The 26,874-nt window shown below is 43.2% G+C and overlaps 1 protein-coding gene across 4 annotated transcripts in view; it reads right to left on the bottom strand.

Moving 5' to 3' along the window:
* TMEM164 (transmembrane protein 164) overlaps nt 1-26,874 on the bottom strand; it is a 173,250-nt gene that overhangs the window by 96,267 nt on the left and 50,109 nt on the right. For all 4 annotated transcript variants that reach the window (XM_043570780.1, XM_043570783.1, XM_043570779.1 and 1 more), the window contains one exon: nt 1,880-1,929. In XM_043570780.1, coding sequence (XP_043426715.1) covers nt 1,880-1,929 — 50 coding nt within the window. The remainder of the gene's footprint in view (nt 1-1,879; nt 1,930-26,874) is intronic.

Raw genomic sequence — 26,874 nt, 5'->3', positions numbered from 1 at the left:
GCCTGGAGCCTGTTTCAGATTCTGTGTCTCCCTCTCTCTCTGCTCCTCCCCCGTTCATGCTCTGTCTCTCTCTGTCTCAAAAATAAATAAACATTAAAAAAAAAATTTAAAGAAGAATGGCTACGGGTGCCTGGCTGGCTCAGTTGGTAGAGCATGCAATTCTTGATTTCCGGATTGTAGGTTCAAGCCCCATGGAGGGTGTAGAGATTATTAAAAAATAAAAATCTTTAAAAAAAAGAAGAATGGCTACATAAGTTGTGTATCCATGAAATATTTGGCAGTTTTGTGAAAGAATAATGTATACCAGTAAACTTTGATAGATTCCCATGAGATATCGCTGAGTGAAAAAGCAAGATGTATTACAGTATATATAAGATTCTATGTTTGTAAAACAATCAATGAACAACAACAGCAAAACATTCCAAAACCCCTGTGTGTCAGTGTGCACATGCATGCATGTATGTGTACATACCTATGAGCAAAGAAAAAAAAAACCAGAGGCTACATACTGGTTTGGTAATATGCAGGTGTGGAAAGGTAGAGGTAGGAGCCAAACAAAATAAAGAAAAATAAAAAAAAAATAACCACTTTAAAAAAAAAGATATCTAGCAATAATGTTTATGTATTTTCATATGTGTACATGTAGAAGGAAATTGAATTAAATTTAGAAAAGATACAGTAAGAATCCTAAGTATGATCTCTGCTTATTTAAAAAAAAAAGCGGTAACTGAAATTATTTCTTGGTGGTAGATTAAGGGTGATGCTTATTTTCTTCTTTATGTGTCTCTATATTTTCTATAATGAGAATTGTTACTTTAATAATAATGAAATAAAACCAATAAATGTTACTTTCAAAACATTACACTGAAAAATTGAGCTCATTTTGGGAAATCAAGGGAGGGAAACAGGGCTAAATAGCCTTCCATTTAGGGTACAAGAAATCAGGATCCATTTGCCCTCATCCAGCAGAAAGCTACTCACCTAAGGCAAGAGACTAAGTGGCTATTCCAAGGAGCTGTTTGAAGCAGCAAATGGGGTATATTTCCCCCTACCTAACACATTAAGGACTTAAGTAAATCAGAAAGCCATTCACACCACTCTGAATTACCCAAAGATCTACTGGGTCCCTTACTTCCTGTCTCTTCCCTCTGGCCTGTGGCCATTTCACTGCTCAGGAACAGCTCCAAAATGGGGGCCAGGGAAGGGGGAAAGAGATGAAATTAATTTGGTCGATTTAGCTTCTCATTAGCAACTCCACTTGAGAAGTGAGATGGTCACAACTCATGGTTAAAAGGAGGGTTCAGGGACTCTTGACAATTTCACTGAAGCCAATTTGCCTTCAGATAAACATGATTTGCCTACAATACACTTTAATGGATTTGATGCTTGCTATTTTTAAGAAAGTCAGAACTTGTAATAAGGTGCTATTTTTCTCTCCTCACTTTAAACTTTTAAGAAAAAAAACCACAGAAACATACGAACAAAGGCCTTCGAAGTGAAGGACCATATCCTCAGTGGAGCAGCTGGACCATAGTGCGATGATTCTTGAGAGGAGGGAAGCTGTCTGGCCCCCAGCATGCTCTCAAGAGAAACTGTAGGAAGCCAGCAATCTTCCAAGGGAGCAGGCCTTGGCCATAAACCACCACCACAAAACACTCGCTAAAAAGGACTTGTCAGGGCTTGACAAAAGCCAAGTCTCTCCATATCAGATCTCCGTGTTTCACTCTACAAAAGCCTCGTAGACTTTTGTCCCTTGGGAAGCCCCCAGACAAAGTGGTGCAGGCCCAAGATGTTCCCACAGATGTGCTCATGTGCTTTGTCATGAAACACAATGTTCGGAATCGCAATGGCAACAGAGCAAAAAACAATTGTCCCTTACTTGAACACGACGATAGCTCCAGGACACGGAGGGCAGGCCAAGAGAAAGATCTGCAAGTAAAAAAGAATTAGGAATGGTTATCATGATGAATACTGTACACAGTTAGAAAATGTTAGTTCATTAATAATAGTAACGGTAGTAACAGTACCAATAAATAACCAAACTCTAACACAAAAAATGCAATATAAAAACGTAGAGAGGCAAGCAGGTGGTCTTCCACACGTACTTCTGTTTGCACAGGCATCTAGCTATGTGGATACGTCTAGGGGTGTGTGTGTGTGTGTGTGTGCGTGCGTGTGTGAGACTGGCAGAAAAGGGAGACAGATAGAGACTGAGGGAATGTTTAGGGACAAGGTAGGAAAAGCCTTTTTTAGAGACTTTTAGCCTCTAGAACACTTCCTCTTGACCTCTAGAGCAGGACTCAATTTTTCAACTCTTCAGTGTCAATATGATCCAGCAGCCAGTCTGAGAAGCTTTTAACCCAGGGCAAACAAAAATATATCCTATGAATGGGACAAAATACGCAAATGCCATCTGGTTTGCCTCCCACGGGGGAAGGTAGAGTAATCAATACCCAGCACTGCCAGATTTAGCAAATAAAAAATACAGGAGGCCAAGTTAAATTTGAATTTCAGATAAACAATGAATAATGTTTTTGTGTAAGTATGTTCCATGCAATATTTAGGATATACTTATATAAACACATTATTCATTGTTTACCTGAAAAATTCAAATCTAACTGTGCTTCCTGTATCCTATCTGGCAACTCCACCAATATGGCCACCCCCAGGCTCCAAACCTCCTTTTGATTTTGAAGGGGAGCAAATTTTGCCACCCTGAAATATGTCTCTTTGGCATAAGGATGATTTTAAGTTGGTTATTTTTTAAGAAACAGTAGACATAGGAAAAGCTCTGAAAAGTGAGAAGTTTACCCTTCTGTAGGAGACACGTACATTTATAAGGGAAATCTCCACTTCTAAGAATGGCTCCCCCTCTGTACCAGGAAAAGGAGGATGATTCAGACTCTAGAAAGTCTCATCAATGGAGAAGATTCTGACCTCAACCTGCATAATGACCTTACCCTTGATCACCATGCTCTTCCTGGTCTCTTCCCATAATTGACCTTCTGCCCTACACCAGCCCCACCACCCAACATCTTTCTTCTGTCTCTAAGGCTGGGGATGGTATCTAAGGTGATGGCTTGGGCCATTCCAGGGAGTTACTCAGTTTTCTTGCATCTCTCCTATGTATACAGGAGGGTATACATGCTATTAAACTTCCATTTGTTTTTCTCCTGCTAACTGGTCTTTTATTACGTGGCGGGGGGTGGGGAGGGGGGGGGTGGTAGCAGCCAAGAAACTAGAAGGGTAGAGGGAAAATTATTTTTCCTTCCCCACATTTGACTGGCTTATTTCTAACCATGACCAGGTAGTTCTATACTTCTATTCCCCTCCCGGGGCAAACCAAATGAAAAAGAACCTCGTCCAGGGCGCCTGGGTGGCTCAGTTGGTTAAGCTTCCAACTTTGGTTCAGGTCAAGATCTCATGGTTCATGAGTTTGAGTCCTGCATCGGGCTCTGTGCTGACAGCTCAGACCCCAGAGCTTGTTTTGGATTCTGTGTCTCCTCTCTCTCTCTGCCATCCCTCCCCTACTCATGCTTTGTCTCTCTCTCTCTCAATAATAGATAAACATTAAAAAAATTTTTTTAAAAACAACCTTGTCCTTCTAAGAGACAAATCAGTCCCATGCTGCTTGGTTTGACCTAGGCTGGGGTTATAGAAAAACATGTGACAGTTTGACCTTCATCAAAGCAATGATTCTCAAGAGGGACAAAGAAACCCCTGCAGAGCTCTTGTTAAATATGCAGATTTCTAGCTGCCCCATTAGGAATGCTGACTCCAAAAGTCTGGGACTCCAGGAATCTGCATGTTTAACAAATGCCCAGGGAGATCCAACCACTCATGGCAACCAGATAAGATGACATTCAGCAGGACTACAGATTAATGAAAGAACGAAACACATGTTGGTGGAGTTCCTTCCTCTACAGTGATTTATTGGTATGGTTTGCAAAGTAATTGATCTGTGTTCCTATCTTGTTGTAAGCATTTATTTAGAAAGCTTATCTGCATTACGCACTTGTTTGGCTTACGTTGTATATACGTTAGCATTTGGCTCTTTGGTTCTCTCAAAATCTACATTTAGAAGTAAAGGGTACTATAAGCAAAGTCACAAAGAAAGATACCTGCTTGAATCCCTAACAGGAGGAAGAGAAAAGAAGAACAGAAAAGAGGAAGGGTCTTACAAAGAATGTGGCTAGGAATCCATCACCCACAAAATACCTGAGCAGAGAACCCAGCCAAGGAAATACCCACCGAGAAGGAGCCTTTCCCCCTGTGGATCAATTTGATTAAAAGTGCAAAACCAATGACAATTACAGATCCATAACCCTCATCGGCAATCACCAAATCCAAAAGGCTCTAAAAATCAAAAGTTGGATTCTTTTCAAAGCTGATTTGGTAGCAAGTAGGACTTGAACGGATCTGAGACTATTTATAAAGTTTCTTTATACCATTTATGCTGAGTATTCATATGGCTTCCATAAAAATAGTATCTTCTGATTATGGTGTGCTACCATAGACTCCACTGAGGGTAGATGTAAAATACTCCACACTCACCATGTTGCTTTTCTGATTTTTTTCAAGTAAGCTCTATGCCCAACGTGGGTCTTGAACTCATGACCCCAAGATCAAGAGTCGCATGCTGTATGGACTGAGTCATCCAGACACCCCTGTATTTCCTTTCTGAAATCCAGAAGTTTCCGACTTCTGAAATACATCTGACCTGAATGGTTTGGGATAAGGACTGTCAGTTTGTTATTTCAATCATCCAAACATTAATATATCCCTACTCCCCTTCCACCCCTCAGTAGCAGGCCAAGAAAGAGTCAAAGCTGGTATTCTCTACCACTGACCCTTGCAGCAAAGCTAATCACCTTAAGCAAGGGACCAAGTTGGAGGTTTGCACATAGTCACCCAGTATCAGGCCCATCAAAAACCACACTCACAGTATAGAGTATACACAGAGCAGACAGGAGCCCCCAACCACCTTGAAAAGGCCCTCAATACTTCTGGAGTCCCCTAGGAGCCATGACAGCAGCCTTCCTGAGTTTCTGGAATAGCCAAGATACTTCATGCTAACGTGCTTAACAGAGAAGCAAAAACAACACTGGGCCCCACAGTTAACTCTTACTTTTCCTATAGCCAAGAACAGATGAGCAGATTACTGGGGCAGATTTCCCTATAACTGCTCCATTTGGCTGGTTCGGATTCATGACAGCCCTGTGCCAAAAGCCCAGAAGCCTACTAAAGGGAGCGAAGGCTCCAGTCGCAGCAACCCAATGACAGGTCTAATTTCATTTGAGGCAGCTCATCAATCTAGCTTTGACCCTAAGTGAGGTTCCCAACAGTCACTTTCACGTGGCCAAGTCATTCCACCCAGCACTTTGGCCTTTCTCATGCAGCCTGTCTATTCCCAACACTGGGACACAGGGTATCTGCTTGAGGCAATCTTTCAATCAGACACATGTAGACCTATCAAATGAGCAGGTCTGAAAAAGGATTCCAAATTCATCATATTCTAGTTCCAGTAAACCCGTGGCCTCCCTCAGCAACTTCAAAGATTTACAACATTGAACCTCTCTGCCCTAGCCTGCTGGAGCCACATCCATAAGCAACGTTAACCAAAGGAGCCATGTGACAATAACATTTTAATTCAGAGGTCCGATGGCCCCCCAGCCTCGGCCTGAATATCCCCGCTCTCTTCCTTGCTAGCCTGCCAGCTGCCTCCGAATTTTGGTAGCGTGTTTTAGGCCAGCAGATGGAAAGCTAAACTATCCCTTCGGTTGCAAACAGAGTGGGAAGAAAAGCCACTTGGGAGAGCAAACAAGGACGGGAGGAAGAGGAGAAGGCGTGTGTGCGTACCCCAGCACCAACCTGGCACTTTTGTACTTGTGCTAAGATCTGCCCAGTTCAGCACCTGAAGAAAAGGGCAGGGCTAGGTAACAGAGATGTGCTAAAAGCATTTCTACTTTCCTGTTGTCTGGGAGATGGGCAGGGCCTTGTTATTAAATCCCATTTTGCAGCTGAAGAAACCTAAGGGACAGGGTTCCAACAAGAACCCAGATTCCCTAACCTCTAGTTCCCCTCACTTTCCACCTCACACCTGACACAGTCCCAACTTCATAAGGGCTGCTCTTCTCTGCTTTTTTTTTTTTAATTTTTTAAATGCTGATTTATATTTGAGAGAGAGAGAGAGAGAGCGCACGCGAGCAAGGGAGTGGCAGAGAGACAGAGACAGAATCTGGAGCAGGCTCGAGGCTCTGAGCTGTCAGCATAGAGCTTGATACGGGGCTCGAACTCGTGAACCATGAGACCATGACCTGAGCCAAAGTTGGATGCTTAATGGATTCAGTCACCCAGGCGCCCTGTGGGCTGTTCTTTAGACTCTGGACCTGCCCCGTGACCCAATGGCACATGGAGTCACCCCAGGGGCCCCACACCCATAGCACCACACAGCTCACAAGATGTAGTCACTACAAGGTGAGACATTTCCAAACACAACCTAACCAGGCATCAAATTATGTTTACACAGATGGGTTTCAGAGTTCAGCATTCCCTAAAGATGTGTTCACCTTAACTCCAACCCCTCTCATTCAGAACCAGGTCTGCTGGGTTCTGATACTCCTTGCATCCTTTGTTTTTTAAGTCTATTTATTTATTGTTGAGAGAGAGAGAAAGACGAAGAGCAAGTAAGGGAGGGGCAGAGAGAGGAGGAGACACAGAGAATCCCAAGCAGGCTCCACACTGCCAGCACAGAGCCTGACGCAGGGCTCCAACTCATGAACCATGAGACTATGACCTGAGCTGAGACCAAGAGTCGGACACTTAACCGACTGAGCCACCCAGGGACCCCTATTCCTTGGATCCTTCCAAAACTAAAGTGTTTTCCTGGAAAAAAATACACGGGTTCCATTCAAAGCCATACCGTCTCATATTATGGTAAGCGAAACTGGTCAGAGAAAGACAAATATCTTACGATGTCACTCATATGAGGACTTTAAGATGTACATACAGGAAGGGAAGCAAAAATAATATAAAAACAGGGAGGGGGACAAAACAGAAGAGGCTCTTAAATACAGAGAACAAGCAGAGGGTTGCTGGAGGGGTTGTGGGAGGGAGGATGGGCTAAATGGGTAAGGGGCATCCAGGAAATCATTGTTGCACCATATGCTAACTAACTTGGATGTAAATTAAACAATAAATTTAAAAAAATTTTTAAGATAAAAATTAAAAAAAAACATACCCTCTCAGATTTCCCAGGAAAGCTCCCTGTACTACTCCAAGGCTCTCCCTCCCAGTGATAAAAAGAAAGCCACGGGCCCAAGGTGGCGTCACTTACCCCCAGGATAGCAAACCAAGAATTAAGGGCAGTCGCAGCTCCCCCAGTAGAATATTAAGCCAATTGTCTGGAAGTTTTCTGGTCCTCGCCAACTAGGTACTCTATTCCGCAAAGGAACATGACCTGATCCACCTAATAAAGACCTTCTGCCCTTCCCCCTATGAGAAGGTGACCTTGCCTGAAACAATCCTTTCTTTTTTTTTTCTCCTTTGCTAATAACTTCCATGCCTCACCCCACTTCCTGTAAAAATCAACCATTCTGTACAACACCCCTCCCTTGCTAGATGGGATGCTGCCTGATTCATGGATCTCTTAATAAAGTCAATTAGATCCTCAAACTTACTCTGTTGACTTTTGTTCTTTAACACTGGATATATGTCATTTCTGCTCTTTGCAAATCATCCGATCTAGGATGTCCCAGTTCGCCCTCTACCTCTGAGCTGCTCTGGTTCCAGGTTCCCACCTTTCCCCCCACCAACCTACCTCTCAGACATCACTTGTCCTACCTTCCTGTTCCTGTTCCCACAGGTACATCAGCCCCAAGTTCATTGGCATCATTGTCCAGTCCATCAACTGCTTCACCCTAGCATGAGGTCTGATAAACCCCCACTTTCCTAACACCTAAGGAAGATTAATTTTTGTTCACAGGATGAAGTGTGAGTACAATGGCAATGTAATTGGGAAGAGGGGCCGGCCGGTTGCCAAGACCACCCTAAATGAGGGACTAGCCATGTAAAGCAGTGAAGAAGGGTGGAGGGGGGGAACTAAATGAAAGAGAAACAGTGAGAGAGGACCAGGGGAGTAGTGGCCTGGCACGCAATCTTCTCAGGCCCAACCCTCTAGCTCTTATTCTGGTTCTATCTCCCACGATCCTATGATGGTACACAGCTATTTGGGGATTCCTGGGCGCCTATAACCTTCATCCACCATAGGAAAGGTCCATTCCTTCAACTGCCCAAAGTCTGTCCTAGGCTCTATTCACTAATGATCATACTCTTGTACCCTCATCCTCGCTCCCTAGACCACTGAGGTAATCTCTTCACTGGTCTCCCACATTCCAGGCACACTGCTGGAAGAAAGATCTACCTAAAACACCATTCTAACCTGCCAGTTAAAATCCTTCAGGGGCGCCTGGGTGGCTCAGTCGGTTACACGTCGGAGTCTTGGTTTCGGCTCAGGTCGTGATCTTGGAGTTTCAGGAGTTGGAGCCCCACATTGGGCCCTGTGCTGACAGCAGGGAGCCTGCTTGGGATTGTCTCTCTCCATGCCCCTCCCCCACTTGCGCTGTCTCTTTCTCTCTCAAAATAAACTTTTCCAAAAAAAGCATTTAAAAAATAAAGTAACATAAAATAAAATCTTTCAATGACTTGCCAGTACTCACAGAAAAAGCCCAAGCTGCTTAGCATGGCAGGCAAAGCTTTCTTCGCTCTGGACCCTGTCTACCTTTCCAGCCTGGAAACCTCACACTTTGTGCCAAACTGTACTCTGAACACGCTCCATGTTGATAAACACGCTTCTACAACCTCATTTTCTAAGCGCTTCATTTGATTCAATTATGTAGTTCTGCAACAATGTACTCAACCACTCTCTTCCTACTGCACGTGCATGTTTTGTGTAAAATTTCAGATCCTTTACTATTTACTTAGTCTGCATTTATACAAGTAGAATTTCTAGGTCTTCAAAGGGAATATACAGTTTAAGGCTTTTAACCTATAATTCTAAACTGCCTTCAAGAACATTTATTTGGATTTATACTCCCACTGGCAACATAGGAGAACGTGTTTCTGCTACAACCTGTTTAAAAGGCAAAACATGGAAGGGGAGCAGAATTGGCCACCCTGAAATATGTCTCTTTGGCATAAGGATGATTTTAGCTGGTTACTTAAAAAAAAAAAAAAAACAGCAGACATGGGAGAAGCTCAGGAAAGTGAGTAGACGTTACCCTTCTGTAGGAGACACGTACATTTATAAAGGAAATCTCCACTTCTAAGAATGGATCCCCCTCTGTACCAGGAAAAGGAGGATGATTCAGACTCTAGAAAGTCTCATCAATGGAGAAGACTCTGACCTCAACCTGCATAATGACCTTACCCTTGATCACCATGCTCTTCCTGGTCTCTTCCCATAATTGACCTTCTGCCCTACACCAGCTCCACCACCCAACATCTTTCTTCTGTCTCTAAGGCTGGAGGTGGTATCTAAGGTGATGATGGCTTGGGCCATTCCAGGGAGTTACTCAGTTTTCTTGGGTCTCTCCCATATATGCGGAAGGGACATATACATGCTATGAAACTTCCATTTGTTTTTCTTCTGTTAATCAGTCTTTTATTACGGTGGGGGTGGGGGGTCTTAGCCAAGAACCTAGAAGGGTAGAAAGAACATTATTTTCCTCTCCAATAACACACACGTACAACTTACTGCTTTAAATGGCATGTCTCAAATGACCAGAAACGTTCAACTATTTTCTAATATATTTTTTGGACAGCTATATTTCTTCTTTGCGGACATGACCATCTGTGGCCTCTGCCTGTTTTACAACTGGTATGTTCTTTTTCTCACTGAGTTTTAAGAGCTATTTATGTTTTAATGACATTTTATACAGATTATTTGATATTTATTGCAAATATTTCCCCCAGGTCGTCACTGCTGTAGCTTTGCTTACTGTTAGTATTTTGATGTACAAAAGCTTTTTTATCTTTATGTAATCAGATGTATTTGTCATTTCCTTTATGGCTTCTGTCTTGGATGTGATGTTTTAAAAGTCTTACAGTGCTGGGATTACACAAGAGTCACCTACTGTTTTCCTAATATTTTCATCATTTTATTTTTGAAGTTTCAATCTCCATCGCAAACATGATTCACTCCTCCAGAAAGGCCTTCTCACCTTTTCTTTTCTGGCTAATCCCTATTTACCCTTCAAATACAAAACTGAGCATCATTTTCTCCAGGAAGCCTTTGGCTAAATGCCCACCCACTTTCCTTCCATTAATTCCTTCTGCTTACCTCTTTCTGAGAAAGGATGATTTTTGTCACTATAAGGAGCTTGAAAAAAGAGAGCCTTCCTTCAGGAATTTAGACAAAGGGGATATAAAGTTCCTATAAAGAGTTGGGCTTTCGAATCAACATAAAGTGGATTAATAAGGTTATAAGGTCATCTTAAAACCAGAATGGTTCCCAGACTTCAAAGACCAGATTGTAACATTTCAATTATACCTTAAAAAAAGAATGGGGTTGGTCAACCACTGAGATGTCGAATGAGGAGAGTCACAAAGGCATATTTCATACTGTCCACACCCAAGCACTATCAGGGCTCATAAACACCCAAGTTTTCTGGTCCCATTGGCAAATTCATCCCTATTGAGAGGATGGAAACAGGACAGGTAGCACTGCTAACTGGTGCAGATTATGGGCTCTAGGGTCAAAACAATCTTGGGTCTACACGCTGGCTCTGCCACTCACCAGCATGATGGGCTTGGGCAAGAAACTGGAGGGATCCCCATTGCTAAATTAGGGATCAAAATAGTATCCATGTCTCACAAGGTTTTGGAGAGGATCAAATGCAATCGAGCAAGCCACGCTCTTGGCACCATCCCTAGTCCAGAGCTAGCACTCCATACACAATAGCTATAATTATTCTGATCTCAATAGAAACTCCATCCCTACTGTGAGCTACATCAGCAACAGCTCAGATTGAATTTCCAATTCCTCTAACTTTTTTTTCCTAACGCTTGCAAATCTCCATGCGTGCAAATAACAGTCTGATGTATTATATGGCTTCCTTTCTCCAGCTGCCTACAAGCAGAGAAGACTTAACTACTCGAGGCTCAGTTTCCTCATCTGTCAAGTGGGGATTATGACAGGGCTATCTCATAGGGTAGAGGTGAGGACTGAATGCTTGAAGCGCTTAGTTCAGTGCCTGGCACACTGTAAGGAAATAAAAATAAGTACGAGCTATTGATAGCAGCATCCTTCTTGGATGCCCTTTCTCTTCTCTGACTGCAAATTCCATCCAAGCCCATGGCAAGTTCTATTTCCTCCACAAAGCTGTCTTCAATAACTACAGATAACACCTCTCTTTTTTTTTTCCCAATAGCTTGTAGAACCCATTAGGTACTTAGATTTTATTGAATTTGGAGTATTACATAGCTCTCAATTGCTACACACAGTGCCATAGATTTTGAACTAGGATCTAATTATCAATCTTTCCCTCCTTTTTTTTTCAAGTTTATTTATTTTTGAGAAAGAGAAAGAAAGTGCGTGCATGCACACATCAGGCGGGGGCAGAGAGAAAGGGAGTGAGAGAGAGAATCCCAAGCAGATTCCGCACCATCAGTGCAGAGCCCAATGTGGGGCTTGAACTCACACTGTGAGATTATGACCTGAGCTGACATCAGAAGCTTAACCGCTGGAGCCACCCAGGTGCCCTTCAATCTTTCCCTCCTGCTAATCTTAAATTGGCATTGATGAGCCACTGAACAAAGTCCAAAGTTGTTTGTAAGGCAATGAAGACCCTCAGCAACATTGCAGCCCACTGCCTTGCCAGTTTTATTTCCCACTATACCTTGGGTTTCCACCCCGAACCCGGGTTCTACATTCTAAAATGGAAAAGCATGGGGCACCTGGGTGACTCATTTGGTTAAGAGCTGTCTTTGGCTCAGATCATGATCTCGTGGATCATGGGTTTGAGCTCCACGTTGGGATCTGTGCTGAGAGCTCAGAGCCTGGGGCCTGCTTCAGATTCTGTGTCTCCCCCCCTCTCTACCCCTCCCCTGCTCACACTCTGTGTCTCTCTGTCTCTCAATAACAAATAAACGTTAAAAAAACTTTTTAAAAATTTTAATGGAAAAGCATAATAGTGCTTGCCTCCAATGCTTGACCTCAACTTTTGTTTCTATGCAGATACCAAATGCTTTCTATTTCCATCTACATGTCACACAGATACCCGGGACGTAACATGCCTAAATCTGGTGTAACATGTCTAACCTCTTTCCTCTATAACTGCTTGCTTGAAGAATGGGAGAGAAAAGACATCTCTTCGAACTGCAGAATTCCGACTGACAAAGGCAGAAGGAATGAGGGAAAAAGGAAATCAACATTAGGCAAACACTGTAGCTAACACTGATACAGGCAAGAACCATTGGTAGCTGCTCTGATTAGTAATGCAAGTATTACTTTTGCATGCAAGCTACTTGTTAATTACAAAGGAAAACTGGGAACTTCATAGTGGAGAAATCTGGCCGACGTCATCTTAACCAAGTGACCCTGATTAATAAGACATATCATCATGTACCTCCTGATATAATGCACAAGAAGGGTACGACATCACTTCTGCGCTGTTTTTGCCCAAACTGCCCAAATATAAGCCTGAAAAAAAATCAGCTGAATCTAAATAAGGACATTTTACAAAGTAACTTACCAGGGCTCCTCAAACCGTGAAGATAATGAAAGACAGGATGAAGAACTGTCATGGATGGAAAAGACTAAGAAGACATGACAACTAAATACAATGTGGGATCCTGGATTGGATCCTGGAACAGTAAGAGGACGTTTGTGAAAACACTGGTAAAATCCGAATAAAATCTATAGTTCAGTTCATAGCAGCAATGACAGTTTCTCAGTTTTAATAATTTTACCATGATTATGCAAGATGTTAACATCAGGGAAGCTGAGTAAAGGCTATACAGGCATCTTCTGTAATAGCTTTAAAATTGTGTAAATTAAAAATAATTTTAAACCACAAAGTAGAAAAAAAAGTACTGTTATCCAATCAGCCTATTTTCAAACCTCGGAGCCATCTTCGATGGCACCCCTCTTCCTCAGCCCCCACATGTAGTCAGTCCCCAAGTCCTGTCATGCTGACACTTCAACTTTTTCAATGGATCTGACACTTATCCTATCTTTTCCTAGTTTAGCCCCTATTATTTTCTTGAGCTACTATAATAATTTCCTATCTGATCTCCGGGTCTCCACTGTCTTCCCTCCTTTACTGTAATTCATACATTATTATTAGGTTCTTATTCTCTTTTTTAATGGTTTAAGTTTATTTATTTTTGAGAGAGCAAGCGAGCAGGCAAATGACAGAGGGGCAGAGAGAGGGGGAGGGAGAGAATCCCAGGCAAGCTTCACACGGTCAGCGTAGAGCCCAGTGCAGGGCTGAAACTCACAAACCATGAGATCATGACCTGAGACAAAATCAAGAGTCAGGTGCTTAAGCAACTGGGCCATCCAGGGGCACCTGGGTGATCAGTGACCTTTGATGTTAAACTGTAATTGTTTCTACACCCACAAAATTCTGTAACTGCACCCGCATAAGATAGTGAACTTAATAAATATAGGTGTTCTGTCTGCTCTACTGACTGGCTGTGGACACAACAATAGTGAAATTAGGCCAGTTAATAATCCTACAATGGCCTCTAAGTATTTAAGTGAAAGGGAGAGTCACACGTCTCTCACGTTAAATCAAAAGCTAGAAATGATTAAACCTAGTGAGGAAGGTACATTCCAAGCCGAAAGGCTGAAAGCCGGGCCTCTTGAGCCAAACAACCGAGCTGTGAATGCAAAGGAAACGTTCTTGAAGGAAATGGAAAGTGCTACTCCAGTGAACACATGAATGATAAGAAAGCGAAACAGCTTTTGGCGGATATGGAGAGAAAGCTTTAGCGGTGTGGACAGAAGATCAAATCAGCCATCACATTCCCTCAAGCCAAAGCCTAATCCGGAGCAAGGCCCTCACTCTCTTCAATTCCATAAAAGCTGAGAGAGGTGAGGAAGCCACAGAATTAAAGTTTGAAGCTATCAGAGGTTGGTTCATGAGGTTTAAAGAAAGAAACCATCTCCACAAAATGTTAAAGTGCAAGGTAAAGCAGCATGTGCTAATGTAGAAGCTGCAGCAAGTTCTCCAGAAGATCTAGACAAGACAGTTAATGAAGGTGGCTACACTAAACAACAGATTTTCAATGCAGATGAAACAGACTTTTACTGAAAGAAGATGCCACCTGGGACTTCATAGCTAGAGGAAATGTCAATGCCTAGCTTCAAAGAACAGGTTGACTCTTGTATTAAGTGCTAATGCAGCTGGTTATGGATGGTTGAAACTAATGCCTTTAAGTTGAAGCCAATGCTCATTTACCATGCCAAAACCCCTAGGACATGTAAGAATTACGCTAGGGGTGTCTGCGTGCCTCAGTCAGTTAAGTGTCCGACTTTGGCTCAGGTCATGATCTCACGGTTCGTGGGTTTGAGCCCTGCATCGGGCTCTCTGCTGTCAGCGTGGAGCCTGCTTCAGATCCTGTTTCCCTCTCTCTCTCTCTCAAAAGAAAGAAAAAAAGAATTATGCTAAATCTCCTCTGCCTGTGCTCTATAAATGGAGCAACACAAGCCTGGATGACAACACATCTGTTCACAACATGGTTTGCTGAATATTTTAAGCCTACTGTTGAGACCTAGTGCTCAGAAAAATAATAGATTCCTCTCAAAATATTACTGCTCCTTGACAATACATCTGGTCACCCAAGAGCTCTGACGGAACTGTGTGTAATTAATGTTGTTTTCATGCCTGCTAACACAACATCCATTCTGCAGCCTGTGAATCAAGGAGTAATGTTGAATTTCCAGTCTTATTATTTAAGAAATACATTTCACAAGGCCATATAGCTACCATAGATAAAGATTCTTCTGATGGATCTCGGCATACTGAATTGAAAACCTTCTGGAAAGGATTGACCATCCCTGATGCCATTAACAACATTCATGATTCACAGGAAGAGGTCAAAATACCAACATTAGCAGGAGTTTGGAAAACGTAGATTCCAACCATCACGGATGACTTTGAGGGGTTCAAGACTTCAGTGGGGGAAGTAACTGCAGATGTGGGGGGAAGAGCAAGAGAAATAGAATCCTAAGTGGAACCTGGAGATGAGACTGGATTGGTGCAATCTCATGATACAACTTGAACAGGTGAGAGCTGCTTGTCACGGATGAGCAAAGAAAGTGGTTTCTTGAGATGGAACCTACTCCTTAGTGAAGATGCTGTGAAGACTGTTGAAATGACAACAAAGCATTTAGAATATCAAATCAATTTAGTTGATAAAGCGGCAGTAGGGTTTGAGAGGATTGACTCCAATTTTTATAGAAGTTCTACTGTGGGTAAAATGCCAACAAACAGCATCACATGCTACAGAGAAATCCTTTGTCAAAGGAAGAGTCCATCAATGTGGTAAACCTCATTGTTGTCTTATTTTAAGAAAATTGGAGAGTTGCGGCAAGATGGCGGCTTAGGAGGACGCTGGGCTCACCGCACGTCCTGCTGATCACGTAGATTCCATCTACACCTGCCTAAATAACCCAGAAAACCGCCAGAGGATTAGCAGAACAGAGTCGCCGGAGCCAAACGCAGACGAGAGGCCCACGGAAGAGGGTAGGAAGGGCGGCGAGGCGGTGCGCGCTCCACGGACTGGCGGGAGGGAGCCGGGGCGGAGGGGCGGCTCGCCGGCCAAGCAGAGCCCCCGAGTCGGGCTTGCAAAAGCGGAGGGGCCGGGCGGACTGTGTTCCGACAGCAAGCGCGACTTAGCGTCTGGGAGGTCAGAAATTAACAGCTCTGCTCGGAAAGCGGGAAGGCCGGAGGACAAAGGGAGGGAGAGCTGCTGAGCCCCCTGACAACAGAGCTCAGTTTGGTGGGGAACAAAGGCGCTCGCCAGCGCCATTTCCCCCGCCCATCCCCCAGCCGAAATCCCAAAGGGAACCGGTTCCTGCCAGGGAACTTGCTCGCTCCGCGCAAACTCCCAACTCTGCGCTTCTGCGGAGCCAAACCTCCAGCAGCGGATCTGACTCCCTCCCGCTGCCACAGGGCCCCTCCTGAAGTGGATCACCTAAGGAGAAGCGATCTAAGCCTGCCCCTCCTGCTCCCGAGCACCTTGCCTACCCACCCCAGCTAATACGCCAGATCCCCAGCATCACAAGCCTGGCAGGGTGCAAGTAGCCCAGACGAGCCACACCACCCCACAGTGAATCCCGCCCCTAGGAGAGGGGAAGAGAAGGCACACACCAGTCTGACTGTGGCCCCAGCAGTGGGCTGGGGGCAGACATCAGGTCTGACTGCGGCCCCGCCCACCAACTCCAGGTATACACCACAGCACAGGGGAAGTGCCCTGCAGGTCCTCACCACGCCAGGGACTATCCAAAATGACCAAGCGGAAGAATTCCCCTCAGAAGAATCTCCAGGAAATAACAACAGCTAATGAGCTGATCAAAAAGGATTTAAATAATATAAGAGAAAGTGAATTTAGAATAATAGTCATAAAATTAATCGCTGGGCTTGAAAACAGTATACAGGACAGCAGAGAATCTCTTGCTACAGAGATCAAGGGACTAAGGAACAGTCACGAGGAGCTGAAAAACGCTTTAAACGAAATGCATAACAAAATGGAAACCACCACAGCTCGGCTTGAAGAGGCAGAGGAGAGAATAGGTGAACTAGAAGATAAAGTTATGGAAAAAGAGGAAGCTGAGAAAAAGAGAGATAAAAAAATCCAGGAGTATGAGGGGAAAATTAGAGAATTAAGTGATACACTAAAAAGAAATAATATACGCATAATTGGTATCCCAGAGGAGGAAGAGAGAGGGAAAGGTGCTGAAGGGGTACTTGAAGAAATCATAGCTGAGAACTTCCCTGAACTGGGGAAGGAAAAAGGCATTGAAATCCAAGAGGCACAGAGAACTCCCTTCAGACGTAACTTGAATCGATCTTCTGCACGACATATCATAGTGAAACTGGCAAAATACAAGGATAAAGAGAAAATTCTGAAAGCAGCAAGGGGTAAACGTGCCCTCACATATAAAGGGAGACCTATAAGACTCGTGACTGATCTCTCTTTTGAAACTTGGCAGGCCAGAAAGAATTGGCAAGAGATTTTCAGGGTGCTAGACAGAAAAAATATGCAGCCAAGAATCCTTTATCCAGCAAGTCTGTCATTTAGAATAGAAGGAGAGATAAAGGTCTTCCCAAACAAACAAAAACTGAAGGAATTTGTCACCACTAAACCAGCCCTACAAGAAATCCTAAGGGGGACCCTGTGAGACAAAGTCCCAGAGACATCACTATAAGCATAAAACATACAGACATCACAATGACTCTAAACCCGTATCTTTCTATAATAACACTGAATGTAAATGGATTAAATGCGCCAACCAAAAGACATAGGGTATCAGAATGGATAAAAAAACAAGACCCATCTATTTGCTGTCTACAAGAGACTCATTTTAGACCTGAGGACACCTTTAGATTGAGAGTGAGGGGATGGAGAACTATTTATCATGCGACTGGAAGCCAAAAGAAAGCTGGAGTAGCCATACTTATATCAGACAAACTAGACTTTAAATTAAAGGCTGTAACAAGAGATGAAGAAGGACATTATATAATAGTTACAGGGTCTATCCATCAGGAAGAGCTAACAATTATCAATGTCTATGCACCGAATACCGGAGCCCCCAAATATATAAAACAATTACTCATAAACATAAGCAAACTTATTGACAAGAATGTGGTAATTGCAGGGGACTTTAATACACCACTTACAGAAATGGATAGATCAACTAGACACACGGTCAATAAAGAAACAAGGGCCCTGAATGAGACCTTGGATCAGATGGACTTGACAGATATATTTAGAACTCTGCATCCCAAAGCAACAGAATATACTTTCTTCTCGAGTGCACATGGAACATTCTCCAAGATAGATCATATACTGGGTCACAAAACAGCCCTTCATAAGTTTACAAGAATTGAAATTATACCATGCTTACTTTCAGACCACAATGCCATGAAGCTTGAAATCAACCACAGGAAAAAGTCTGGAAAACCTCCAAAAGCATGGAGGTTAAAGAACACCCTACTAACGAATGAGTGGGTCAACCAGGCAATTAGAGAAGAAATTAAAAAATATATGGAAACAAACGAAAATGAAAATACAACAATCCAAACGCTTTGGGACGCAGCAAAGGCAGTCCTGAGAGGAAAATACATTGCAATCCAGGCCTATCTCAAGAAACAAGAAAAATCCCAAATACAAAATCTAACAGCACACCTAAAGGAACTAGAAGCAGAACAGCAAAGGCAGCCTAAGCCCAGCAGAAGAAGAGAAATAATAAAGATCAGAGCAGAAATAAACAATATAGAAACTAAAAAAACTGTAGAGCAGATCAACGAAACCAAGAGTTGGTTTTTTGAAAAAATAAACAAAATTGACAAACCTCTAGCCAGGCTTCTCAAAAAGAAAAGGGAGATGACCCAAATAGATAAAATCATGAATGAAAATGGAATTATTACAACCAATCCCTCAGAGATACAAACAATTATCAGGGAATACTATGAAAACTTATATGCCAACAAATTGGACAACCTGGAAGAAATGGACGAATTCCTGAACACCCACACTCTTCCAAAACTCAATCAGGAGGAAATAGAAAGCTTGAACAGACCCATAACCAGCGAAGAAATTGAATCGGTTATCAAAAATCTCCCAACAAATAAGAGTCCAGGACCAGATGGCTTCCCAGGGGAGTTCTACCAGACGTTTAAAGCAGAGATAATACCTATCCTTCTCAAGCTATTCCAAGAAATAGAAAGGGAAGGAAAACTTCCAGACTCATTCTATGAAGCCAGTATTACTTTGATTCCTAAACCAGACAGAGACCCAGTAAAAAAAGAGAACTACAGGCCAATATCCCTGATGAATATGGATGCAAAAATTCTCAATAAGATACTAGCAAATCGAATTCAACGGCATATAAAAAGAATTATTCACCATGATCAAGTGGGATTCATTCCTGGGATGCAGGGCTGGTTCAACATTCGCAAATCAATCAACGTGATACATCACATTAACAAAAAAAGAGAGAAGAACCATATGATCCTGTCAATCGATGCAGAAAAGGCCTTCGACAAAATCCAGCACCCTTTCTTAATAAAAACCCTTGAGAAAGTCGGGATAGAAGGAACATACTTAAAGATCATAAAAGCCATTTATGAAAAGCCCACAGCTAACATCATCCTCAACGGGGAAAAACTGAAAGCTTTTTCCCTGAGATCAGGAACACGACAAGGATGCCCACTCTCACCGCTGCTGTTTAACATAGTGCTGGAAGTTCTAGCATCAGCAATCAGACAACAAAAGGAAATCAAAGGCATCAAAATTGGCAAAGATGAAGTCAAGCTTTCGCTTTTTGCAGATGACATGATATTATACATGGAAAATCCGATAGACTCCACCAAAAGTCTGCTAGAACTGATACAGGAATTCAGCAAAGTTGCAGGCTACAAAATCAATGTACAGAAATCAGTTGCATTCTTATACACTAACAATGAAGCAACAGAAAGACAAATAAAGAAACTGATCCCATTCACAATTGCACCAAGAAGCATAAAATACCTAGGAATAAATCTAACCAAAGATGTAAAGGATCTGTATGCTGAAAACTATAGAAAGCTTCTGAAGGAAATTGAAGAAGATTTAAAGAAATGGAAAGACATTCCCTGCTCATGGATTGGAAAAATAAATATTGTCAAAATGTCAATACTACCCAAAGCTATCTACACATTCAATGCAATCCCAATCAAAATTGCACCAGCATTCTTCTCGAAACTAGAACAAGCAATCCTAAAATTCATATGGAACCACAAAAGGCCCCGAATAGCCAAAGGAATTTTGAAGAAGAAGACCAAAGCAGGAGGCATCACAATCCCAGACTTTAGCCTCTACTACAAAGCTGTCATCATCAAGACAGCATGGTATTGGCACCAAAACAGACACATAGACCAATGGAATAGAATAGAAACCCCAGAACTAGACCCACAAACGTATGGCCAACTCATCTTTGACAAAGCAGGAAAGAACATCCAATGGAAAAAAGACAGCCTCTTTAACAAATGGTGCTGGGAGAACTGGACAGCAACATGCAGAAGGTGGAAACTAGACCACTTTCTCACACCATTCACAAAAATAAACTCAAAATGGATAAAGGACCTAAATGTGAGACAGGAAACCATCAAAACCTTAGAGGAGAAAGCAGGAAAAGACCTCTCTGACCTCAGCCGTAGCAATCTCTTACTCGACACATCCCCAAAGGCAAGGGAATTAAAAGCAAAAGTGAATTACTGGGACCTTATGAAGATAAAAAGCTTCTGCACAGCAAAGGAAACAACCAACAAAACTAAAAGGCAACCAACGGAATGGGAAAAGATATTTGCAAATGACATATCGGACAAAGGGCTAGTATCCAAAATCTATAAAGAGCTCACCAAACTCCACACCCGAAAAACAAATAACCCAGTGAAGAAATGGGCAGAAAACATGAATAGACACTTCTCTAAAGAAGACATCCGGATGGCCAACAGACACATGAAAAGATGTTCAGCGTCGCTCCTTATCAGGGAAATACAAATCAAAACCACACTCAGGTATCACCTCACGCCAGTCAGAGTGGCCAAAATGAACAAATCAGGAGACTATAGATGCTGGAGAGGATGTGGAGAAACGGGAACCCTCTTGCACTGTTGGTGGGAATGCAAATTGGTGCAGCCGCTCTGGAAAGCAGTGTGGAGGTTCCTCAGAAAATTAAAAATAGACCTACCCTATGACCCAGCAATAGCACTGCTAGGAATTTATCCAAGGGATACAGGAGCACTGATGCATAGGGCCACTTGTACCCCAATGTTCATAGCAGCACTCTCAACAATAGCCAAATTATGGAAAGAGCCTAAATGTCCATCAACTGGTGAATGGATAAAGAAATTGTGGTTTATATACACAATGGAATATTACATGGCAATGAGAAAAAATGAAATATGGCCTTTTGTAGCAACGTGGATGGAACTGGAGAGTGTGATGCTAAGTGAAATAAGCCATACAGAGAAAGACAGATACCATATGGTCTCACTCTTATGTGGATCCTGAGAAACTTAACAGGAACCCATGGGGGAGGGGAAGGAAAAAAAAAAAAAGAGGTTAGAATGGGAGAGAGCCAAAGCATAAGAGACTGTTAAAAACTGAGAACAAACTGAGGGTTGATGGGGGGTGGGAGGGAGGAGAGGGTGGGTGATGGGTATTGAGGAGGGCACCTTTTGGGATGAGCACTGGGTGTTGTATGGAAACCAATTTGTCAATAAATTTCAGAAAAAATAAATAAATAAAGTAAAAAAAAAAAAAAAAAAAAAAAAAAAAAGAAAATTGCCATTGTCACCCCAGCCTTCAGCAGCCACCACACTGATCAGTCAGTAGCCATCAATATCAAGGCAAGACCCTCCACCAGCAGAAAGATTACAGCTCAGATGGTTAGCCTTTTTAGTAATGAAGTATTCTTTTGTTGAATGAGACAGCCTTGCAGGGGAGGGGCAAAGGGAGAGGGAGGAAGAGAGAATCTTAAGCAGGCTCCACATCCAGCACAGAGCCTGACACGGGGCTTGATCTCACCAAGAGTCAGATGCTTAACTGACTGAGCCACCCAGGTGCCCTTGAAGTATTTTATTTTATTTTTTTGACATTCATTTAATTTTGAGACAGTGCAAGTGGGAAAGGGGCAGAGAGAGGGAGACAGAGGATCCGAGGCAGGCTACACACTTTGAGTACACATCCCAATGTGGGGCTTGAACCTACAAACCGTGAGATCATGACCTGAGGAGAAGTCAAGAGTCGGCCACTTAACCCACAGACTCACACAGGGACCCCAAATTAATGTGTGTATATTGCATTTTTAGACATAATGGTATGGAACACTTAATACACTATGGCATAGCATAAACATAACTTTTATACAGATGGGGAAAGCAACAAATTCATTTGACTCATTTTGTTGTGATATCTTCTTCATTGCAGTGGTCTGGAACTGAACCCACAATATCTCTGAAGTATGCCTCTACGTACGCTGCTGGTAGGGTTGCAAAATGGCGCCCCAACATTGGAAAACAGTCTGGCAGCTCCTCGAAAGGCTAAACACACTTATCATATGACCTAGCAATTCCTTTCCCATGTATATAACCAAGAGAAATGTCCATATAAAAACTTCTACATGGATTTTTCATAGTAGCCTCATTCATAACGGCCAGAAGGTGGAAACAACCCAAATGTTCATCAGTGAATGAACGGATAAACAAAACGTGGTATCTCCATACAATGGAATATTATTTGGCCATTAAAAGGAGTGAAATACTGATCCCTGCTACAACACAGACTAACCTTAAAAACATCCTAAGTGAAAAAAGCCAGTCAAAAAAGACCATACACTGGGGCACCTGGGTAGCTCAGTGTGTTAAGAGTCTCACTGCGGCTCAGGTCATGATCTCACGGTTCATGAGTTTGAGCCCCATGTTGGGCTCTGTGCTGACAGCACAGAGCCTGGAGCCTGCTTCAGATTCTGTGTCTCCCTCTCTCTCTCTGCCCCTCCCCCTCCCCTGCTCACACTCTTATTTTTTTCTGTCTTTCAAAAATAAATGAAAACATTTAAAAAAAATAAAGACCAAAGACTACATGACTCCCTATGAAATGTCCAGAACAGGCACATCTATAGAGACAGGAAGTAGATTAGTCATTGCTTAGAGCAGATGGGGGGTGGGGGGGGGGGCGACAGCTAAACGGCATGGAACTTCTTTCTGACGTGATGAAAATGTCCAAAATTGTGGTGATAGCTGCACATACCTGTGAATATACTAAAAACCATTGACTGAACACTTTAAATGGGTCAACTGTACAGTATGTGATTCAGGTCTCAACAAACTATCTTTAAAAAAACAAATTTAGGATGACTCCATAATGCGTGTTAAATGAAGTCCAAACTCCTTAACTTGGAATCCAAGTTCCTCCTCTCCCCCATTATCACTTGACACCGCGCCCCGCCCCCACCCCCCCAGGAAACCAGCATCATCGCTCACTACTCCATGTGCCTTTCTACTGGACCAAAATGAACTATTCACCATTACCCATATACCCCACCATGCAGTTTCCCATCTGTCTTTCCTCTTGCTCTTCCCTCTTCCCCTGGAACTGTGTCCTCACAACTCATTTTCACATGTTTGTATCCTGCTTCTTTCATAAATCCCCATTTAAATGCTCCCTCCCGTGCAAATCCTTCCCTGTTCTTCAACCCTCATGTAGTAGGCCCTCAAAACATTATTTGGTGAAAGAATGGTCAGTAGTCCTCCCATAGGAGGAAAGACTACCACCGCTCAACTGCAAGCAGTAATGTCAGACTCTCCCAAGTGGGGAGCCTTAAAAGGCTGGAGATACTGCCAGAGGACACCCCCCCCAAAGCCACAACTGCACTTCTCTCCTCCTTTCCTAGTCACAGTAGCAGCTCAAGGCTTCAGCCCCCTTACTAAGTCCCTCAGAATGCTCCAAACTGCTACTCTCTACCTTTCCCAAAACCCTGTCTTTGATGAGAAAAGTACTATGCCAGGGCTGCCGAGTACAGTTGTGTAGGTTGTGCACTGCACAACCCTAGTGGCGCCATTCAATTATAGTCTATGTGAATGGCACCCTCTCCTAGGGTTGTGCAGTGCAAAGCCATTCGTGGCAGCCCTGCTTAGAAACTTCAATAGAGTTTAGGAAGAATGCCAAAAAGAACAGTCAGCGAGAGAGTCACTATAACTATATTGCTATTGAGAAGTGGATGTTTTCCAAATCTTATCCAGAAGGTTAAAAAAGTCAGGAAAGGAACACGGTCATAGCATGCATAGTATTTGCATGGAATTAAAAACTGAAACATCCAAGAGAAAAAGTGTCTCCTATGTTTTCCCAACTGTAGCGGGGGGGGGGGGGGATATACGTCCAGGTCAATACAACAGTGTTGACATACCTACCTTGTCTCTCTCAAAACCGTTCAACTGTGTTAGCTTCTGATTTTAAGTTACCAAAAAAGCCCGTGATTAATTTGGCTTCATTCAGGAACCTGGCCATCAGGAAGGATGTGACCTGACTGACAGACACGAGTGTTATGTCCCCATACAGGTCCCCTCCACCATCATCAATCCATTCGTCCACCTTGTGGCTTATTGTGAAGTCAATTGTAAGGTTAGGGAGTGTTAACCCAACATCCCTAGATAAGCTGATACAAATTAGGCTTTGAACCCACAAACCAGGTTGCAGAGTTAGGACCCACATGGACTCCACCAAAGCACAGATACCTTCTAAAGCGCAGCCAGGACAAGCGGCAGACAAGCCCCCCTCTAAACTGCAAGTAGTAATAGAGGGCTGGAGTAATAGAGGGCTGGAGATATCAGCTGTAAAGACAGGTGAGCTGGTAGTAGAGTCTGAATATACCAGATACTGACTCAGTTCCTTTTTTTTTTGTTTTTAATGTTCATTTATTTTGGGAGAGAGAGAGAGAGAGCATGAACAGGGGAGGGAAAGAGAGGGAGAGAAAGAATCCCAAGCATGCTCTGCACCATCCGTGCAGAGCCCCATGAGGGGATCGATCCCACAAACTGTGAGATCATGACCTGAGCTGAAATCAAGAATCAGGACGCTTAACCAACTGGGCCACCCAGACAGGTGTCCCTTGGTTCCTTCTTTTGAGCCCCATGCCGGTTCAGTTCAGCCAGGGTCATATATTTGCTCTACCTGGCATATTTCATTCCACTTCTCCTACCTTCTCCAGAGATTTCCTGGATCACCCGCCAAAACTGATCATTCTTTTCCTAAACTACATTTGTGCTTACTGGTACTACACACTTGTCACTCTACTAGTCTCCTACTATTGTTATTAGTAATGACAGCAGTAGTAATAGTCGTTGTTGTCATAGTAATGATGTTAATGGCAGCAACTGTTCTTTCCTGAGTGCTTTACTATGTGGCTGGCACCATATTCGGCACCTTATGTATAATGTCCCAAGTATTCCTCATAGCCATCCTAGAAGTGCTCTTCCCTAGCCCACCCCGCCCCTGTTTACATAGGAGGAAATTAAGCTAATAAGGAAAGTAACTTGCCTAAGGTCACACAACTATTAAGTAAATGTCAGGCTTTGAACCCAGGACTGTCTGATTCCAAAGACCACATTTGTAGCCAATACAGTAAAACCGTGGATTGTGAGTAACCTGTTCTGCAAGTGTCCGCAAGACAAGCAAACACTTCTAATCAATTTTAATTTGATAAATGAGTGATGTCTTGCAATACGAGTAGCACGTGACGCCAAAAGTCACATGATCATAACTGAGCAAATATCGAAATCCACTTTGATATCCAAGTGCTCTGGATTACAAGCCTGTTTCCGGAACGAATTATGCTCACAAACCAAGGTTTTACTGTACTACCTTTTGTCTCCCCTATATGATAATTTGTCTTTTAAAGAGTTGCCTCCAGAGTGCATAACACAGTGTCAGACACATCAAAGTTCCCCAGGAACCCAGCTGAGGGCACCAGCTGGAAGAGAGGGAAAGAGGGGTAGTAAGCACAGAGAGGGTCAATGTTTTAAGGAGCCATGGGAGTCCGCCTCCTCTGACCCATTTAAGAGAGGATCATGCTGCTGACTTGACCTCAGTCCCAGAAAAATATTTAGAATAGAATGATCTGGTTGTCTTAAAACCGTTCCAGACAGCTGTGAGGGAACGGAGCCTAGGTGAACCCGTGGGAGGGACGGAGGGTGTCCAGTTCCCTGCAGGAATGGGACCAACTATGTCAGGGTCACAGCCACGTGTGCCAGCAAATGTTTCCAAAGCTCTGCCACCGACAAGCTATCTGACTATGGTCAAGGATCTTTGCAGAGGGAAGAGAAATAGGAACGTTTTTAAAGAAGGAAGGTTTTTTTACACCTTTTCTCATCTTTAAAATAGGAATAAGTTGGGGCACCTGTGTGACTCAGTCGGTTGAGTGTCCGACTTCGGCTCAGGACATGATCTCACATTTCATGGGTTCGAGCCCCGCGTCGGGCTCTGTGCTGACAGCTCAGAGCCTGGAGCCTGCTTCGGATTCTGTGTCTCCCTCTCTCTCAGCCCCTCCTCTGCTTGTGCTGTGTCTCTCCCTCAAAATAAATAAACATTTAAAAAAATTATAAAATGGAAGTAAGAATACCAATCATTTGCAGTGCTGCTAAGGCATAAATTAAGAATGTAAGAGAAGTACCTGTGACCTGATGCCTTGTCCTTGCTGGGGTTATGGGCTCACAAAGAGATGGTAGGACATAGTTCCCAACTACAAGAAGCTCACTGTCTGCAAAAGTCTTCTGATCTACCGTGTTGGTAGCACTCTGCCAACCAATGACAAAGCTGGCTGATGGATTACCCTCACTCCCAGGAAGGCCATTTTGTCAGATGAAAATTCTGGCAAGACTAAAGCCTGGAAGGTTATGTCCTTGCTACCACTCTCCCATCAGTACCTCTGTATTAGGAAGCTGGGGAATGGGGACTCTCAATCTCCATTTAGAAAGTGATGCGCATAGGGGTGCCTGGGTGGCTCAATCAGTTAAGCATCTGACTTGGGCTCAGGTCATGATCTTGCAGTTCGTGAATTCGAGCCCCGCATTGGGCTCTGTGCTGACAGCTGGGAGCCTGGAGCCT

Source organism: Prionailurus bengalensis, chromosome X (genome assembly GCF_016509475.1).
Source record: "Prionailurus bengalensis isolate Pbe53 chromosome X, Fcat_Pben_1.1_paternal_pri, whole genome shotgun sequence".
Classification (NCBI taxonomy): domain Eukaryota; kingdom Metazoa; phylum Chordata; class Mammalia; order Carnivora; family Felidae; genus Prionailurus; species Prionailurus bengalensis.
This window is presented reverse-complemented; position numbering and strand designations above follow the sequence as displayed.